We start from the raw sequence: 13,030 nt of genomic DNA on the forward strand, positions 1-13,030 counted from the left end.
GTCAATTGTGTGTACGACAAGCAAAAGAGTTAGGGGAAAAAACAAGTCCGTCACATCATCTTAAATCAAAAAACCGAGCGCAAAACACATTTTGTTTACCAAGCAAATGACTATGGAAAGCTCTGGAGAGAATGAAGAAGATGACGAAGAAGAAGAGCTGGTTGAAAGTAGAGCCGCGTCCATTTCATATGAATAATGAAATAATGACGGGATTCATTGGGCCAAACACACACAAACACATAAGAGAAAAAAGGAACGAAATCTCCATTGTGACATGGCATATTTTGGCTAGAAAGCTACAATCATGAAAATCCATTCAATTTTTTTTTTCCTGTCTCTCTCTTCGGAGCAGCCACTTTTCTTTTAATATCGCCTCATATTTGAATAACTGGCAAATTCCCGATTTTTCACTTAAGATATTGCTTCTTCTGCTGCTGCTGCTGCTGCTTCTTATTCATCCTCTGCTTTCATAACTTTTGTTCTCCGCACTAACTTCCTTTGTTCGACTGCAAACAATTCGAACGGAATAAAAAAACTGTTTCGAAAACAAGTAAATTAAATTATTTTCTTCTGTTATTTTGCTGAATGGCTCTCTGCGGAGCACACTCGTAACGGAGATTTGTTGTGTTGAGATGGAGCGGCGAGGAAATGAAAACAGAAAAAAAACAACCCGCCGCCGCCGCCGCCGCCGCATCACATTGAATATTCCGTTTTGCGACAACTACTTACACTGAATTTTGAATACATTTCGGCACAATATTCATTGTGCTCTAGTGCTTCTGTGCTGTGGCAGTCATACTGCAGAGGAAAAATGAAACGGAGACGAATAAAAAAATGAGAACGGATGAGTATTTCAGGATTTTCCACATGCATGCACATTTCATAGAATATTTTCGTTGTCACAAAAACCCTTCATTCACGTACCATTCCGACAAACAAACACACGTTGCCAAATATGACAACCAGAATGATAACATATGCAATCAAGTAATAATTTATTTATTTGAGAGAGAGAGAGAGAGAGAGAGAGAGAGAGAGGCGGCAAGGGAGGACAGTGAGAGACAGCAAGAGGGAGAGAGAGTGAGTGAGTGAGTAATTGAGAGAGAAGACAGTAAGAGAATGATATGAACCGACCCAATTGTACAAATCCAAGAAATCGCAAATATTTTCAAATCGCATCGGGACTGAACCAGCATTGGGAGAATTTTGTCTCGGACAAACAAACAATTCACGACTATACACACGATTGGACTACAACTGGATTAATGTCAAATCAATTGTTTTCATTTTCGGTTTCGTTTCTTTTTTCTGGCTATTTCCAGTTGGAAATTGAGTGCACTTGGATGAGAGAAACAAACATCGATTGGATATTCCAAGGGCCAGCCTGTGCGGTGCTACTCATCAATTTGATATTTTTATTTCGCATCATGTGGGTGAGTCATGGACGTCGATTTGGAGATTTTTATTCATTTTTCCATGAAATTTGACAAAAAAGCTTAAAAATGCTCATTTTAATGGGGAAAAGCTTCCATTTAACAGGATTTTATTTTAATTGGTTAAGGGAAAAAATTCGAGACTTGAGAAGAAAGGACTAACTTTTTCAAAAGCATTTACTTGAAAAAAATTTACTTAAAATTTAAAGCAAATCAAAGTTGAATAAAAAAAATTAAAAGTACAGATAAATCCCGTGTATCATCTCCACTTGTATTGTTTTTTTACATTGAAGGGCGTTGAACGCACCTTAACATTCACAATACAAACTCAATGCGAGTGGAGACGCCTTATGAAAAATGGCACAGATTGCTAGTGCTAAGGTTTATCTGTACTTTGAAAAATTCAAACTTCGTGAGAAAATGAACTTTGAAGAAAGAAACATTCGAACCTTGAGCTTATTTCAGAACAAAATCATTTTATTTCTTATATTTTTCGTACCTAAAAATGTCCAAAGTCTTGAAATTTCAACAAACACTCAAAGTTCAATGTTCGAATTTCAAACGAAGAAAACGAAAATAAATTTTTAACGGAATAAAACTTTTCTCGAATAAAAATTTTTTCGAAAGAAGAACAAAATAAAAAAATCAAAAAGAAGAACTCAAGTCACAAGAAAATCTGAAGACTGAATAAAATTTCGATATAAAGCAATTGAAAAGAACATTAATCAAAATCATTTACTTTCTCCTTTTCCATCATTTGCATACTCAAGGTTTTAATAACGAAGTTGCGTTCCGCGAATACCGTTGAAACGCGTCAATATCGCAAGGCATCGAAAGCGTTATTGGTTTTAATACCGTTGTTGGGTATAACATATCTGGTATGTTAGAAAAAAACATTCTGTTCCTTAGGGTGCTATTTCCTAGCGGCCGATTTCGGTCGCCGATTCAAGTGAGCTATTCGGAATTTTGGGTATAACTTCTGAACCACTGAACGGATTTAAATGTGTTTTATATTTTTTGAAAGGTGTAATCTTCATCTTTCCTAAAATGTAGGTATTTTTTTTTCAAAATTCATCAAGTGGTTCGACAAATATAGCACAAAATGCTGAAAATTGGCCAAGATCGGCCTCCGATTCAAGCATTTTGGCTATAATTTTTGAACTACTTGAAGATTACATCTTTCAAAAAATATTAAAAGAAAATTTAAAATCCGTTCAGTGGCTCAGAAGTTATACCCAAAATTCCGAATAGCTCTCTTGAATCGGCGATCGAAATCGGCCGCTAGGAAATATAACATCTTACTAATAATAAATTTGAATTTTGTTCACTTAAAGCTTCTTCTTGCTGGTCCGAACGAGGGTGTTGGTAGTCACATATTTGTTGTGGCTCGAGCTTTTCTTCTCAGTACACAGGTAATTTATAGTCCATCGATTGCGATCTGTTTCGTTTTTTCGTTGTTCGTCTTTATTTTTCTCTTTATATCTCTCTCGAACTCTCGATGTTTCCACTATTTTACTTTGTTCATCTTTTTTCCCGTTCAATTTGTCTTCTTTTATGTGTAGTTTTTGTGTCTTAGCTCGTGTTTCATCCATAGCAAATGTTGAATCATTCTTAGTTTCTCCTTGAGTCACTCTACGCGTGTTGCCATTGCCACTTTGTGACACACTTTTTCATTGTTTTCCACTCATTCCGTGTGCGTTCAATCTCTCGACATTCATGCGATTCCACATCAGTGGCCAATGCTGGTGAACGATTATCGTATAAGAAAAACAACGGATTAATGTGCTGTAAAAAAGGCAGAGTGAAATAGAGACGAAAAAGAATGAAACCCATTCACTCTATTATTCTGAATCAACAAACCAAGCTGAGTACAATCAATTTGTTTTCTGTGCAATGTTCGTGAATTTCGATGTGTGCTCTAGTTAGTTTAGCCGGAATAAAGACAACGAACGCAACGATTTCATTTCACTTTTCGTCTTGTTTTGTTTTCCATTGAATTGTTATTTCCTCGTCTCAGTTTGACATTGTTGTTCGGCAGAACAATGAATACCAACGAAAGAGAAAAACGACAGTGGAAAAGAGTTTGGCCACTTCAAGTTCAACCAAAGTCAAAGAACACATACACAACCCACTCCAGAAATCGAAATTGTTGCACGATAAAGCGCAAAAATACACTTCAACAAACCAAACAAAGCAATAAAGCGAACAAACACATACTCTCACACACGTGTGTGCCAGTGTGTTTGTGGCGCTTTAATGAAAAGTTGTGCGATTCCATTTCCAATAATATGGTGATCGAACAGCAAAAAACACGTATCACTTCATCGTACAGAAATACCTGCAAATGCATCCTTTGATTGGAACAAATGTTATTTAGATTCCACCGTGAATTGCGACAAACATCAAGAAGTCAAAGCGAAGCGTACATAGCCGAGAAAATGAACCCAAGCGAAAAAAAACCAATAAGTTGATGCTGAAAACCACAGCAACTAACAACATCCAGACAATCTCTATATTTAAAGTGACTTTCATATACGGCACTTTTTCTTTATTTGCTAAGTTTATCACAGCAAATCACTGTGAACGGTGTGGTGTGTCTGTGCGCGCTCACACACGGATCAGATGAAGAAAGTAATTATCAGCAACTCATACAATCAACATACGGCTAAAATAATTCAATGGATAAAAAGTTAACATTTCATAAGCTTCATCTGTGATTTCTCATTTCCGTATTGTGCGTCTCGAGAATTTACTCCCACTGTTGGTGTTTGCCATAACTTTCTGCATTGCATTTACTTGGTATTTTCCCTTGTTCGGCCGTGATGCCGTGAATTCCTTCGCATCGCCTGGTTTTTGCCAGCTTCTCATTTCTTTCGAGTTAGCTTTCTCTTTTGAGCGTTTGATTTCCAGTCTTTTACTATTTAACTCTCCATCTCTCTCTCTCGTGCCCCTTCTCTTTTTTCTCTCATTCTCCTTTCTCACAATCTCCTGTTTTCTCTTCCATTCCAATCCGCCAAATTTTTTACAAATCCATTCGCTCTTGCTTATTCTAACTTTCAACACCCACTTCTCTGTCTAAGAAGAGGGAACGATCCCTGTATCACGGTCACATCTTTATTATATTTGCTCTTTGCATCCAATGCCGATGACAATGGATTAAAGGCTCCTGTTTCACACACTCTCGCTCCGTCACCCTTACACACTTTTCGCATTCGCCTTCAATTGAATTAAAATGTTACAGTTCACAGTGCATAAATAACGTGGGTGAAAATTAATCTTTACCAAATGGAAACTGCTCCTAAGCGGAAAAGATTGTTTGTACTCGCAGTTGTTTCCTGGAGTTTCTAGCTTTTACTCCGTGACCGCTTTTTCTATCGGATTTTCCTATATAAAATATTTTTCTATTCAAAAAAAGAGATGCATCTGGTTTTTGCGATGCGTGCGGTTTTCCCAATCTCTCATTGCACATTTGCATTCGCACCATAACTTGCGAGTAAACTTTCAGACGAGAGATTGCATTAAAAAGAATTTCAAACCAAGCCATTTTATTAAATACATGCTACAATCTGCATTATGCAAATTTCTGAATAAGGTAATCTGCTAAACACAGCACTGTGCTAAGTACAGTGATTTCTGTCGTTATTTTACGGACTCTATCCAATGAATAGCGAATGGCAAAGAAAACATTTCGAAGTAAAAGTATCAAAGTTTGTTATGGAAAAATAAATGTTCGGAGAAAATATTGAATTTATCAAAAAGAAAATAAATTTTCGGGAAGAAAATGACTTGTTGAAAATGAATTTTTTTAAAGCAAAATTAATCTTTTGAAGAGAAAACAATCGGTTTTTTGGTAGAAAAGTTCTATTTTTGATGACAAAATATCAATTGAAAACAGTTCTGGAGAAAAAAAAAAGATGATGAAATTTCTTCAAAAGAAAAGTCACCATTTAAAGATGAATCACAGCATGCGAATGAAACATCCATTGGAAATATAAAACAGCGTACAGAAATTAAAAGAAAATCTAGGAATTTGCATGTTTCAAAGACAAATATTTATTATTCATGAACAAACATATTTCCGTTGAACTCATGATTCGTGAGTCACCAATGAAGCTTTTAAGTCACAAATCAACTGGCTTTCCACGTAAATCACACATTCATTTCACCTCTTCATCAAAGTGTATTATTAAAGTTTTCTCTCCTGCATTTCCATATGCTTTAATTCTCAGGATGTCATGAATAAATGTCTCCATTTTTGCTGGTGTCGAGTGTGTGTGTGTGTGTGTGTGTGTGTAAGTGCGCGTGTTGTTTTTCACCTCATAAATATTGAAGCTATTTGCAGCGCAGCGAAGTTGTTTGCCCCTGTACTTTATTGCATTATATATTTATATCGAGCGTTGTTATTATTTCTTGTTACTTCCATTTATCGATCATGTCATAAAAAACGGGGGGCAAATCCATCTCATGCGGAGAATGCTATGTACAGCGCATACCCGTGTGGGAAAAAAATGACTTACTTACTGACTTTAGATTCAGTTGACTGTAGTTGATTGAATTTACGTTTTTTTTTTGAAGGAAATCACTTTGTCTCAAAAAAAGCAAAATTTATTTTGACTTGCAACTTTAAACGATTTCAGTTAACTTTGATAGACTTACACGTTGCACTGAAATTTCAATCGAAGTAAGTTGTTTTGGTCCGAAATTAGATAACTGACTGCTCAGTTACAATATTTGCACACGGGTATGTGTGTATGTGTGACAGTTCAGGCAACACTTTCACAGTTAGTCAATATTTAATTTTTTTTTTCTCTTTCGGAGAAACTGTTTCATCGTTCATTTTTTTCGCTCGCTCTCTTTCTTTCTCTCCCTCTATCCCTCTTTGTTTCTTTCCCTTTTTCTACCTCCTGCTTTTCTCTTTCTCTACCTTAGTTTGTAATGTTTTCAAAAACTTTTATACAGCTTTTACTGATGATTGTGTATATTTTGTTCTGTTGCAGGGTTTTTTCGTATCGCTTTTTTATTGTTTCCTAAATTCGGAGGTGAGAACAACGTTACGGCATCGATTCAACACCTGGCGAGACGAGCGCAACATACGAATGGGACAGTCGCGTCAAAGTCGAAGGTATGAATAATGATAACAGTCATTTTGTTTTTATATCGTTGGATATCGTGTTTTATATGGCAATTTATATTGGGTCATTGCACCCATTCAATGGCGAGATCTTGCATGTTTATTCTTTTTATTGAGATGATGCAAAACCGGAATTGATTTTGATTAAGATCAATTGGATGATGTGCGAGGAAAATTTATTGATTATAAGAAGCTTTCGTTCATTTTTTTCAAATGAATTTTCTGAGAAAGAAGCTTTCGTTCATTTAAAAGAGAGAAAAAAAATGGCATTTCATCCCAGGAATGATGAGAGAACAGCTTCGCAAATGCAATGTATTTTTGATTAGTTTTTGCGATGCATCGATGAATTTATCGTGAAATTCGTTTTTTTTTTTAATTTATTTTTTTGAATACCATCAACACCCCTGTCTCGTCATCCTTGTCTTCCCTCTACATCTACTAAGCTTAACCGTAAATTCTTTTTTGATGGTTTTGCTTTGCTGCATTTAGGTACACGTCAGGGATGAGTCAATCGAAAGATTATTCGCCTAGATCACGAACGGAAAGTATACGGTACGACATACATTTACACACATATGCACGTATACAACAACAACAACAACAAGAGAAAATATCCTCTTTTGAATTTTGTTTGCTTTCGCTTCTTGAACTGAGAATAACAACAGTAACACCAAACCATACAACAAACACACCGATAACAACAACAGATTAGCGGCGGATGGAATATGTTTTTGTTATCGGTGTGTTTAACCAAAGTTCCTCTCTCTCTGTGTTTGTTTTCTTATTTTCGTTCTTACTCTTTTTTTCTCGTTTTTCTTCGATGTTCGTTGATGTGGTTGCGCTTTAGTTTATTAATCACGTAGAAGATATGGCTGCTTGTCGTTTTTTTTTTTGCTCAACTTTTTCTCTATCTCTTACTCACTCTGCTTCTCGGTGTAATTGTCAGTAGTTGCAAAGTTTGCTCCCAACCAAAAAAAAACCAGATAAATAATCTGCATACTGCGTTTCTTGGATGCAGTTGGTTTATGACATGAAATGAAGAGTCATGCAAAATATTTTCCAAGAAATTTCCACAAATCACACAAAACACGCATAATTGAAAGTTTGCCAACTATCTGACGGTTCATAAACGTCGACGATGAAATGAAAACGATTCATGATGTCGACGACAACGGTAGAGATAGCGGCTGCAACAACGATGGCGGCGGTGGTAACAACATTCATGCACTTTGCTTTGTAAACACATTCGATGTTTTTTGAGCTGAAACACGCGATTGTTTTCAGCTATTCACACCCAATATGCTCTCATGATACCCAGTTTTATTGCACTGATAAGAACATATACATTCAGCCGATTACATTCCACTGTCACTCATTAAAACTTTAATTGCAACATTTCACGTGCGCTCGCTCAGTCATTCCCACTCCACACGGCCGTCACATTCACAAGTAATAACTCACCAACTCGACTTTCATCACATACTTTACACAGTTCCCAATGCCATTTAGGATTTGTTTCACCATAAAATACAACAACCACATATTTACGCTGCTGCACCAAAACAGATTTTACCCAAACGAGTGTTATTTTCATTCTAGTATTTAGCATTTTATCAAATACAAACACGGAATTAATGGTTTACGATTTGCTCAATGCAATGCGTCAATGCATTTACATTTTATTGCGTCAATGAAATGGAAGTAGAAAGAAATGCCAAACAAACAACTAATATGTACATTTCAAGCCAAGCATCCATCTCTAAATACATTGCACATCACTACGTGTTCAGGCATTTCCAATGACTTCTTTTCGTCCTTCATAGCGGTTTCCTTTGATACGCTATCGCTTGCTATGCTCTCGATGCATTTCATACATTCACGTTAATTTACAACTCAAGTTGACGTACAATTTTCGCATTTTTACCATATGTTTAGATCTTGAAAGGAAAACATTTCGAAGTCAACAGATATTTCACGATTCACTTTCAAGCGAATAGAATTCCAAGATTTCAATATTCATCTAATTTATGTTGCACTTTTTAAAAATCAAGAATTTCATTAGACGCTTATGCGTAAGTGGTATGACTTTAGCCATTTTTATTCCCGACCACTCATGTATATATGTATAAATTGTGACAATATTTTGTATTCTTTTGGACAAAAAAAGACGCACAAAGGTTTTTTTTCTGAAGGCTTTAGTGAGATCTACGATCATATATACTTACGTAACTACAGACGAACGGCTTAGGTTAAATTAATAATTCTAATTTCACAATACAAGCGATTTTCAATAGCACAAGCCTCAATAACTGTCTGCACAAAAGTCATGGAACGTGTCGAGTACTGTAATTTCCGTTTGGGTTTTCCATTTAGTTAATGTTTGTTGGGAACCAAATGATGAGACGGTGTCTTTCCAAAAACATTAGCATTAACAAAGGCGTTCGTCGCACGCTCAATCGCTTTGAATTGAAATGATTGATTTTGATTAGTTTTTCAGCGGAAAGTATATTTCGACAATCATTCCAAGAAATTTGAACCTGTTTATTGCAGGGCTTAAGAATTGCACTGAGTGGACCCTGTGAGTAGCGCAATGCATAACAATGTCGTGTGCGCTACCCACACACACAAACGAACGACGAACAGTTCACAAATGTTTAAATAAAAATGAGTTTACCACTGTCCGTGCAATGTACGCTCAAATACTCACAGCAGACACGCAGAACAGAAAAAACATGTTCGTGCCTGTATTTCGGCTATGTTAAACCTACTTAATACTACTATTACTTCTTCTTCTTCTTCTTATTTTAATATATTAAAAATATCAATGAATTTTGCTTGAATGTATTTAAATTCGACCATTTATTCTCCCGATTGCCATTCGTGATAACTACGGGCGTTTTATTTAAGTATGATTAGTGAGAGCATGTATCGGATACATACATTGTATCCACTGAAAAATTCATGAATTTCAATTGGTAATAAAAGTGGATATTTTTTCGATGTCCAACGTAAGAATTGCCTATATTGAGCTGAATGAAATCCCGTGCAATCAATTGGAATGGCCATGAAAAATGGCATTTGCGTATTGACTAAATGTGTGAAATCGATCCTTCTCTAAATTCGGAACCGAAAGCAATAAAAAAAGGTTTTTTTTTCTTCTCCGCATCTGGAAATGGCTGACAGGTTTCTGGTATTGACGTCGGACACAGTGTCCATCTCTCTGTCTGCAAGACAGTCAATCGATTTACGAAGAAAATAATGTGCCATTGAATCGGGTGAAACGCATAAAAGATGAACCCCATGCTGTTTCGTGTGCATCTAACTAAATCATTATTTCATCTTCATCTAACATTAATAACGTTGTTTTGTTTTCCATTCGACGGTGTCTGTACGTTGAACTCTCTGCCCCTCCTTCTTCTTCTCATCGTTGTTGTTGTTGTTGTTGTTATTGTTTTGTTGTTTATTTTTAGTATGTGCATGCGGAGCGTAGAAAAACCCAAAGTGTTCACGTAGATGGTAAACAATTGTGTGCACAAGGTAAGCTTTTTGACTGGATTTTGGAAAATCGAATATTCACGCTTTACCTTTTGATTTTAATTTGCATGGTAGTTTTCCATTCGTGTCTTTGTTTCCTTTGCTGTTGCTGCTTTGATGCAAATATTGCATTATTGCAAGTTGTGTGGCATTGCTCGCGGCTACTCTAGCTTGAATGGAATAGAAAGCTTCCTTTGAGCTCTTTCCTATAGCGTGCAATTGCAATTTTTCAACACAACGCTATCAAATCCATTTTTTCTTACCGCGCACTTTTCCTTCTCTTCTTTCGATTGTGCAACGTATACAGGTAATCCTTTATAGCTCATTTTTCTGCCCTTCCACTTTCTATCAACCGCTCGATATTTTTTGTGCACTATTTTGTGTGACATGTTGTGATATTACCAACCTCTTCTCTAACCTAACCTCACCGCTCACCGCAATAAACAAACAAACTTAAACTCTTTTTGACGTTTCATAATTTTGTGTTTTGTCTTGATTTGTTTTCTTTTGTGTATTTTTAGCTTGACATCGATCAACATGTCGCCGTCAGTATACGTATGAAAACATATCTCCTAGTTTTATCTAGTTAACGCGATCAATATTCACAAACACACGTATCCAATAACTAGCAAATACAATACGAATTTTGATTAAGTTTAACCGAAAAAAAATTTCGTTTTTGAAGTATCCTAACACTAGTCGAAAGCAGACAAAACAACCAAAAAATACCGACAAAAAAAATATATGCAAAAACCCGATCACAACGCATGTCAGCGCATGACTTTCGATAGGCTATACGCTTTTACTCACATTGGCTTTTTCGCTTTTTGATTTTTTTTTCATTTGATTTGTTGCTTTTCTCTTTCGTTCGAAAAAAAATCGTTTTGTTATTTGAAAAGAAGAAAACAACTGAACCGACCGAAAATAAAATTGTGATTTTAAATCGTGTTTTGACCATTTTTAAAAATGAAAATAAATTTGTTTCACAGTACAAAGTTAAGATTTAGTGTTGGTTATTCCATTTGATGTTTGTGTGCAAGCACAGACGGGGCTATCGTCGGCAAAAATAACAATGCGATTCGCTTTTGAGAAGAAAAAAATATTTTCGTTGAAAAACGGGTTACTTTTGGTCGTCCTCTTGAAATTGCGTGCTGTGTGTGTGTGTGAAAGGAAAACAGGTCAATATACAATCAAACGGTTGTTATTGGTTTGATATTTTCCAAATAAGCACATCGACGTTGTATTCCATTTCGTCGGTTTGGGTCTGCATGCCCCAAGCAATGCAACACACTGCTAATATTTGCACCACAAAGCATTCTCATCGCGAAGCGTGTGTTTGATTTTTTCCTTCAAAAGAACGTTTTTGATGAAGAGAGAGAGAAAAAAAGTAACTGGCTTTTGTTTAAATTGAAAGGAAAAAACGACGGAGAACGATGACAAAAAAATAACATACGGTGCAGATACAATGGAAAAAAGACTTTTCAAAATGAAATATTCCCATCGGCTAAGAATTGTACAGCCAATATTTCGAACCGTTCAAAAGTGCACATAAACTATGGATTCCTACTGGGCTTTCTACACACAGCTTTGTTTTTATGAACTACTACCACTATGCTTGGTCGTTCTTTTTTCTTTCAACTTTTTATTTCTTTTTTCTGGAAGCAGACACACGGTGTGTGTCACGCACTGAGTCTTTAATGAAAAAATTGCAAGGATTTCGAATGGGATTGATGACGTTTTGAAAAAATCGTTTTAGTTTTATTGTGAAAAAGAATGCATTTTGAATCAAATCCAGAAAGAGAAGACCATGCGAAAAAAAATTTTTGACATTGTAAAAAATTGGTCTTGAGGATAACAGAAACACAAGAGAGTATTGCCCCAAAAGATAGATATAGACCATATCATATGGTCGGTATGAAAATTAATGTACAGGTGAAGAGAGAAACCAAATTTGTATCGAAACCACTGCTATAATACGGTATTATGTATTATTAATGCCCTTGCATGTATGACGAACCGAAAATCACTCAAAAGTGATTTGGAATTTATGAAGTAATTTGTAGAATGATTTACCACTGGATATTTGACTTTATGTCTCTGTTCATTTTTCTTTTATTTCTGGGAATCGTTGAAAATCAATCGTTTTTTTTTTCATTTTTCCACCAATCGTTGTCCTAAAAATCATCCAATATGACAATTCAAGTTCACATTTGTCGATCATTTCAATGATTTCGTCGAATTTTTAAATGATTCTTCGATATTTTGTGATATATTGTTGACATTTCTTGTATTCTGAAACCAAATATTCGCTTGTATTGCTTCAATTCGAACCAAAAATCAATCTCCTGGCTTCGGATGGTTTACAAATTGCAATTTTTTTGGAAGAAAATTCTGGAAAATCGGAACTGTTTAAGTAAAAAGTGGAGACGGATCGAATATTTTTCACTAAAAAAAATTGATAACTTTTTCAAAAGAAAAACTGCAAAAGTAGAATTTGTCACAAAAAATTGAAATTCCGGAATTTTATTTAAGAAAAATTGAAAATTAGGAATTTTCTGCATTTTTCCGTTAGACGAATGGATTACTTACGAATAAAGCACTCAATGTTCTATGTCGAAAATTGAAAAAGTTCAGTTGTTACAAAAACCCATATCTACTTTTGTAACGACACGAGTTTATCTGAGTACCGAAATTCGATTGCCATCATTTCCAACAAATTCCACCCAAAACCTAAAAACACGTGAAATATCTGTTCGTTCTCAAATCGGTCAGTTTAAAACTACTAGTATAAAATTAGTAATGCTTTGTTCCGAATGAAATGGAAAAGTTTGTGAAATGTACTGCAGTTTGGCTCGGGGGATTCGTTTGCACAAAGTAACGAACAAAAAAAACTTCCACTTTTCGAACTACATGTGGTCTACTAGGCTACTAG

General features: G+C 35.6%; 1 protein-coding gene across 7 annotated transcripts in view; it reads left to right on the forward strand.

The window, feature by feature from the left end:
• The window catches only part of LOC129573334 (diuretic hormone receptor-like), an 86,238-nt gene that overhangs the window by 68,072 nt on the left and 5,136 nt on the right, over positions 1 to 13,030 (forward strand). For 3 of the 7 annotated variants that reach the window (XM_055453734.1, XM_055453729.1, XM_055453735.1), the window contains exons 9-14: positions 1,323 to 1,433; positions 2,204 to 2,311; positions 2,768 to 2,845; positions 6,431 to 6,555; positions 7,054 to 7,116; positions 10,620 to 10,643. In XM_055453734.1, the coding sequence (XP_055309709.1) occupies positions 1,323 to 1,433; positions 2,204 to 2,311; positions 2,768 to 2,845; positions 6,431 to 6,555; positions 7,054 to 7,116; positions 10,620 to 10,643 (509 nt within the window). Of the gene's footprint in view, positions 1 to 1,322; positions 1,434 to 2,203; positions 2,312 to 2,767; positions 2,846 to 6,430; positions 6,556 to 7,053; positions 7,117 to 10,034; positions 10,102 to 10,619; positions 10,644 to 13,030 lie in introns of all 7 variants that reach the window. The other 4 variants (XM_055453732.1, XM_055453731.1, XM_055453736.1 and 1 more) reach the window with 3 other exon arrangements.

The sequence above is a fragment of the Sitodiplosis mosellana genome, unplaced genomic scaffold (genome assembly GCF_009176505.1).
Source record: "Sitodiplosis mosellana isolate CC-2019 unplaced genomic scaffold, AAFC_SMos_1.0 Smas_scaffold_6062, whole genome shotgun sequence".
NCBI lineage: Eukaryota > Metazoa > Arthropoda > Insecta > Diptera > Cecidomyiidae > Sitodiplosis > Sitodiplosis mosellana.